This window comes from Panthera uncia, chromosome C2 (assembly GCF_023721935.1).
Source record: "Panthera uncia isolate 11264 chromosome C2, Puncia_PCG_1.0, whole genome shotgun sequence".
Lineage (NCBI taxonomy): Eukaryota > Metazoa > Chordata > Mammalia > Carnivora > Felidae > Panthera > Panthera uncia.
Window position 1 is genome coordinate 1800856 of NC_064810.1, and position 7388 is coordinate 1808243.

The 7388-nt window shown below is 51.9% G+C and overlaps 1 protein-coding gene across 1 annotated transcript in view; it reads left to right on the forward strand.

Moving 5' to 3' along the window:
- Positions 1-1504: 1504 nt before the first annotated feature.
- TSPEAR (thrombospondin type laminin G domain and EAR repeats) overlaps positions 1505-7388 on the forward strand; it is a 30165-nt gene continuing 24281 nt past the window's right edge. Inside the window, exons 1-2 of the mRNA XM_049627970.1 lie at positions 1505-1734; positions 2009-2116. Of these exons, the coding sequence (XP_049483927.1) occupies positions 1527-1734; positions 2009-2116 (316 nt within the window). The 5' untranslated portion in view covers positions 1505-1526. The remainder of the gene's footprint in view (positions 1735-2008; positions 2117-7388) is intronic.

Here is a 7388-nt window from a genome sequence, read left to right on the forward strand (position 1 = left end):
CCGAGCGCCCGTGAGGACAGAGCCAGCCAGAGGGGTGGCAGTCACCGCTGCAGTTTTCTGGGTTTTGTTGGTGACGGCGACCCTGCTCTGAAGAGCTGTTCCCCTGGTAAACCAGAGGACCGGCCAGTGACGGCCAAATGTCCATCTACTTGGAGCCAGCCACGAACCCAAAGTGGCGCTGTGTGCTCACGGGAGGCGGTCCGGGTTCCTGGGTCCCAGCACCTGCTACAAACTACTCTTGCCGCTGTTTCTCTGCCCACGCCCTCACCATGAGCGGCGGACACAGCCTGTGTCCCTCGAGGCTCTCAGCCTGTGGCGGCAGGCACAACCCATGTTCAAGACCCTCTGCAAGGTACCCCGCTTTCCCTGCCCAGTTCACATCAGTGTGGCAGACATTTATCCAGCAACGACGATAGGCCAGGGGCCAGCCCCGCACTTCTGGGGAAATGGAGGTACCACAGTGTCCGTCCTGGACAGGCCTTGCACTTGGGAGAGGACGCAGGCCACTATGTCCCAGACCAATGCAGGCGGGTGTATGCCGTGGGCCTCGCCAGGCTGCGACGGCACAGAAAGCCCTTCAAGACCCGGTCATGGGGCCTCCTGTCCCAGGGAAGCCTCTCCCTCCTGGAAGGACACTGAATCAAGGGACCATGGCTCCTGTAGGGACGGAGGGAGGGACACCTGTGACAGACCACACTGGACCTCAGGTCAGCCTCCACTGTCATTGCCCGCTGACCTCGTGTGGCCGGGTCGGGAAGGGTCCGGGCGGCAGCCACGGGCTCTACTCCAAGCCGGCACCTCCCTTCTGGAGGCCGGGCCCTGTGAGTTGGTCCAGAAACAGCCTCTCTGGGCACAGGTGCCCCCCTCCGGGCTCCCCATTTTCCTTTCCCATCATCTGGCCTCGGCTGAGGCAGGCCAGCCCCTCAGCTGTGTTTCTGACGACCTTGAGCTGTAGGACGGAGGCTCTCCGGGAGCATGTCTGCCCCTCTGCAGGCTGTGTGAGGAGCAGTGCCCGTCCCACGGCGGCCCTACCTGCCACAGCACGTGGGGACACGAGTCACAGAGCCCCGCTGAGGCCACAGGAAATGCCATGCTCCACGTTCCAGGGTCCCTGAACTCCTGGAGCCCAGCCCCCGAGGGGACTCATCCGTCCTCTGTCCCCTGGCTCGCCCAGCACAGGGCTCGGCCCTCAACTGGGAAACAGTGGCAGCACGGGATGTGCTCCGGGGTTTGGCGGAGGGGGGAGGGGTCGCCGCAGACTCAACTGCCGTCTTAACCCTCGGGGCCTCGGTCTCCCCACTGGTTCAAGGGGAAACTCGTAGGGGCCCCATGAGGGTTCAGAGCCTGCCGCGCCAGGCACCCCGTAAGCACCCGCATAACCCACGTGTGGTTTCCCTGACACAGACCTGCGCCCCCTGGACATCCTGGCAGAGGCCCTCCCTCCAAATGGCGCTGCGGGCGGAATCAGGGTGACACAGGCGAATGGCGTGCGAGGACTCCAGCTCTCAGCCGCCGCCCCCCACGCCATGAGCTTCCCCGCATCGAGGATTTTCTTCCAATGCGACCTCTTCCCTGAAGAATTTTCGATCGTCATAACCTTGAAAGTTCCCAATCTTCCCCCTAAGGTCAGTGATGCTTTTTACTCATGTTCCTTTGTGATGTCCTCACTGCCCCCGCGTACAGCGGGCACGGCCACCCCAGACTGTGGCCAGGCTCCAGCCAGAGGCTCCTACGGTATCTGTAGGGTCAAGAGTGGCCGGACTCGGTAGGTAGTGAGGTCCCCGTCACAGTGTGTGTGCAAGCAGATCCTGAGGCACCGTTTGCTGGGAATTCGTACCGGTAATTCCTGCAGTGGTAATTTTTCTGGTGGGCTGAACCGTCGAAGGCTAGGGATGATGCTTAGAGTTTTTACTTTGCCGTCTCTTCACGGGAAATGTAGACAATAAAACGCTAAGAAGAGGCCCTTTTGGACGTGGTTACCTGCGATCTGCGGTTTCATCCACCTCAGATCCAGCTAATATTCCCATCCCCCCACCAGGCTGGAAGCCCCCCGAGGTGAGGCCCCCAGGGGCCCGTTGCTGCTTCCCCGTGGGGCCCAGGACAGTGCACTTCATAGGTGTGTGACCAGGTCAGAGTCCTCAGTTAGGAAAGGAGGGCCCTTCCGCCCCCGGTCACGGTCCTTGCTGGCTTGCGCTGTGGAAGGCGACACTCCCCGATGCGTCAGTGACGTCTGCTCACGAAAGCCCCTCTCTTTCCTGCCGTCAAGCCTGCCGAGTTTTCTACTCCATTCGCTGCATCTTCCCCTTTCTATAATTTCTGTTTTCTTCTGCTTTACATAAATTCCACTTCTCAGCGTAAAGCCTCTGTCTTGTCAGCTACTGTCCTGAACACGACTCCAATAGTTGGACGCGAGGACTCTACTCTGGACGACTCTGACGTGTGTACCACCCACGGGCTGGCTGTGCTGTCCGCTTCATCTCTTACTTTCTGCTGTGCTCAGTGATTATTTCTTCGGGTAAAACTTGTGTTGCAGAAACGTCTTTTATCCTAGTGCTTCTATGTGGGGGATTAAATACAGCATGTGGTGAACACGTCCTATCACCGAGATAGCGCTACCCAGGGGACTCAAATTACATCACTCCGGGAAGCAGCTTTTATACAAGTGGCTTTCTTTATGTTGTATTTAAAGTTTATTTATGTATTTTGAGAGAGGGAGGGAGGGAGCAGCGGAGGGGCAGGGAGAGACAGGGAGAGAGAGAATCCCAAGCAGGCTCCGCAGCAGGGCTAGAACCCACAAACCCGTGCGATTGTGACCCGAACACGGGTCGAAATCAAGAGTCGGACACTTAAGCGACTGAGCCACCCAGGCGCCCCAGGTCTTCTCATCCTTAAACGGGGGTGTTTTCCCAAGGATTCATATTTTCTTTAATGCAACAAAATGATGTTCTACAGCCTCTAGACTACCGGTCTGACAGTTATTTTGTTCCTAAGGATCTGTTCATCTAACGTATATAATTTCTTGGCACACAGTTGTTCATAGCATTTCTTTATAAGCCTCTTTGTTTCTGTAAAGGCTGACAGCACTGTTCTCTCATTTCTGATTCTCACCATTTGAGTCTTCTCTCTCTCGGTCTCTCCGTCTGTCTCTCTCTCCTTGATCAATGTAGCTGAAGGATTGTCAATTTTTTTGATCTTTTCAAAGAACCAGTTTTATTGGCTTTATTGACGTTTCTGTATTATTTTTCCATTCTCTGTTTAACTTATTTATCGTCTGATCTTTATCATTTCCTTCCTTCTGCTTGTCTGCCATGTCTGAAAGTGGAATATAGCAACTTACAGCTGTAAATCTCTAAGAAGCTGCATCCTGTAAGTTCTAGTATTTCGATCTTCACTTTCATTCATTTAAAAGTATTTTTTTAATTTTTAAAAATTTAAAAATTTATTTTTGAAAAAGAGAGTGAGAGATCACAAGCAGGGAGGGGGAGAGAAAGAGGGAGACACGGAATCCGAAGCAGGCTCCAGGCTCTGAGCTATTAGCACAGAGCCCGATGCAGGGCTCGAACCCACAAACCACGAGATCATGACCTGAACTGAAGTCGGACGCTCAACCTTCTGAGCCACCCAGGTGCCCCTAAAAGTATTTTATGATTTCCCTTTTGAATTCTTCTTTGACCTTTTGGTTATTTAGGAGTGTGTTGTTTAGTGTCCACATATTTATGAATTCCCCCAATTTCTTTTCTGTTACTAATTTCTAATTTCATTCCCCTGTGGTCAGAGAACATACTTTGCATTTTTGTATCCATTTTAACATACTGGCGTTTGTTTATGGCCTAGCCTATGCTCTGTCCTATTGGATGTGCCATGTGGATTACTGAAGGATGTACGTCTGCTGTTGTTGGTTGGGGTGTCCTACAGATGTCCATTAGGTCTTGCTAGTTTATAGTACTCTTCATGTCCTTGGTGATCTTCTCTCCAGTTGTTCTTTCCATTGTTGAAATTGGGATATTGAGGTCTTCAACTAATGTTATTGAATGGTCTATTTTTTTCCTTTATGTGTGTCAGCTTTTGCTTTGTCTATTTTGGTACTCAGTTATTATTTGCATATGTGTTTATAATTGTTACATGTTCCTCATGGATTGACTTTTTTATCATTATAAAATACCCCTCTTTGTCTCTAGTAACAATTTTTGTTTTAAAGTCTACTTTATCTGATGTTGGTAAATATTAATATTTTCTTGTGGCTGGTGTTCGCATATGTTTTTCCTATCCTTTTACTTCCAGTCTAGCTGTATCTTTGACTCTAAAGGGTGTCTCCTATAATGAGTATATCGTTGAATCTCAATTTTATCCAGTCTAACAATCTTCCCCTTGATTGTATTATTTAATTCATTCACAATTGATGTTATTATTGATCCTCGTTTTTCATGGATTTGGCATTTGCAACTTCAGCTACTCACTAAAATTGATCTGTAATCTCAAAGTCAATACTCACAGTGCTTTCACAGTGTTTCATGGACGTGCATTGAGCAGCAAAACATTGGGTGTCCCCACACACAGGTTCCCAGTGGAGGTCAAACAGGTGTCTTGTGCTGTCTATTTAGTGCCACATTTTCCATGATCCTGTGCTTCTTTTGGTGATGTCACTGCTTGACATGGCCTCATTGTGCAAGAAGGCTGCGGTGTGCCTCATGGAGAAAATACATGTGTTAAATAAGCTTCCTTCGGGTGTGAGTTATGTTGCAATTGGAGGTGAGTTCAGAGAATCAGCAATGAATGCTAGATATTCACTGTGAAATAATAATGTATGTTGAGATATATAATATGATATATATATAGAATATGTGTATAATAAAATATATGTGTCTCTGTCCCTGGTTCTTGCTAATATTTGGTCTTTGACCCCAGTTCCTGACACGGAGCTCCTAAATGCCTTGGGACTTCCTGGGTGGTAGGAATGATTTCTGTTCTAATGAGGTGACTGACTCTGGGTTAGTTTCAGGATGGGGGCTACTCACCAGAACGACCAAGCTTTGGTTAGAAGCTTCATGCTGTAGGCTCCATTCCCATCCTCAGGAAAGGGGAGAGTGGCTAGAAACTTAGTTAATGACAGATCGTGCCTGCATGAGGAAGCCTCCGTAGAAACCCCAACGTGCAGAATTCTGAGAACTTCCAGTCTGGTGAATGTGTCCATGTGCTGAGGAGGGTGGCGCACCCCAACTCCACAGGGAGAGAAGCTCCTGTACTCGCCACCCCCCCCTGCCACAGGCCTCGCCTTGCGCATCCCTCCATGCGGCTGTTTATCTGTATCCTTTAAAATAACCTTTGTAACAAATCAGCAATAGAGCTCATCTATTTCCCTAGCAAAGTAATAAACCCGAGGGGGAGGTCACAGGAACCTCCGTTCTGTAGCCAAGTCAGGCAGACGTTGTGGGTAGCTGGGCACCTACTACCGGTGGCTGGCCTCTGAAGTGGGGGCAGTCTCGTGGCCCGCACCCTTAACCTGGGGCCCGCGCTAGCACTGGGGAGTGTCGGAATGGAACTTAATCATGGGGCACCCACGCAGCTGGCGTCAGGAGCGTTATGTGCGGGTGAAGGGAGACGCTGTGTTTTTTCCTGGACACACATGAAACGGCGTTCTGTATTGATCGGTTGATGAAAATGAGACCAGGGGCTCACAGGAACCTGACTCTAGCCCCCAGGAGCCAAGCGTCAACATTTGCTAATCCAGCGTGAGCGGCGATTTTCCATCACGTGACCGCCGCCCGCGGGGAGAACCAGCCGCAGCTGGAGGGAGCACCTGCTACCACCCGGTTCCACTCCCTCTGCGTCTCGCGTCGCCCGCCCGCGTTCCTCTCGTCCTCCGTTGGCACGTTCCTGTGCACTTAGTGAATGTTTTCTCAGGCGGCTTTTTTATTTAATGATTTTTCACTTAAAAAAAAAGTTTCTCCTAGTGTTTGCTCTCTAGGGCTTACGCGTGTTTATTTTACCTTAGCCGAATTAGCTTCTGATTTATACCAGCTCCACTCCCGTGACATAAAAACATTCTCCTTTTCGTACAGGACGCTGTCCCTTCTTGTCCCTTTCGTATGGGATGCTGTCCCTTCTTGTCCCCTTTCGTGGTCTTGCTGTTAACACACGCTCCATCGGTCCATGTAAAAAACCCAATAATGTATTGTTGTAATTATTGCCTAATGCTTCTTATGACTTTGAAGAAGCTGCGAGAAGAAAGGAAAACAAGGGTGAGATGTAAGGCTTTTGCTCTCCTGGCCTTTTCATCATTTCTGGTTCTCTTCCCACTTTCCCGTGGATCCACGTTGCCATCGGCACCCTCGCCGCGACGTGTGTGTCTGCGGGTCTTTTGTGCGTAACTTATTTGAGTGCGTCGAGCCTCCTGGATGTGTAGATTAAAGTTTTTCAATAGATTCGGTAAGTTTTAAGCCACTATTTCTTTGAGATAATAACATTTGTCCACTGAGGGCTGACTGGCAGAGCCCCCAGTCCCATCCATCAGGGGTCAGTGAGGCTTTAAACCCTGAAGCCCCCTGGGCCCCCACAAGCCCCCGCCGGAGGCCTGCAGCTTAGAGTACCATGGCCGAGTGTCCGCGAGGACGTGAGGGGCCACGTGGGGTGTTATGTGCTCACCAGGTCTCAGGTGTGGAAGCAAGCATGGGGCATGAGGCGGTGAAGCAGACACATCGCCCCTCACGGTCATTCGTACGGTGCTAGCCCACGCCTGTGACCCTGGCCCCTTCTGTGAGCCAGTCTCTGCCCCCAGGACTCTTTGCCCTCACACCTGCCCCAGGACTCCCTCCCGGGAGAGCGAGTCCAATCTACGCCCACTGCAAACAGCGGCATCACCCCACACGGTGCATCCTGCCCCGTGGCCAGGCCGGCCGAGCATCGCCAGACCTGTCCTCAGCTGGGCCTCCCTCCCTTGGCTCAGAGCCCAGATTCCAGGACTGCCCCCCTCCTCGTCCCTGCTCTTGGCGACAAGGTCTGTTTACACGGGCAATCCCCCACGAGATGGAGCCCGGGCTGTCGCTTCCAGAAAATCTCCTGATTGTTACGGTCTCCGCAAAAGCATCAAAGCATCTCTACTGTCTCTCCTCCGGGACGAACGCAGGTCAGGATGGCCTGAGGTCCACTCAAGAGCCTCACAAGCCAGCGGCTCTCGGACTGGGAAGCAGCATAGTGAGCACTCAGCAGAGCACCAAACACCAACAAGGAAAGGGAGCTTCACTCAGCCTGCTGCTGGGACAACACGCAGCCGGGAGGTATAAAAGCCGACAGACAGCCGGAGCTCCGCACACACACACACACACACACACACACTCACACACTCACACCCACTCCCTCCTGCAGCCCCACCGCCCCCGCCATGGCCGCGT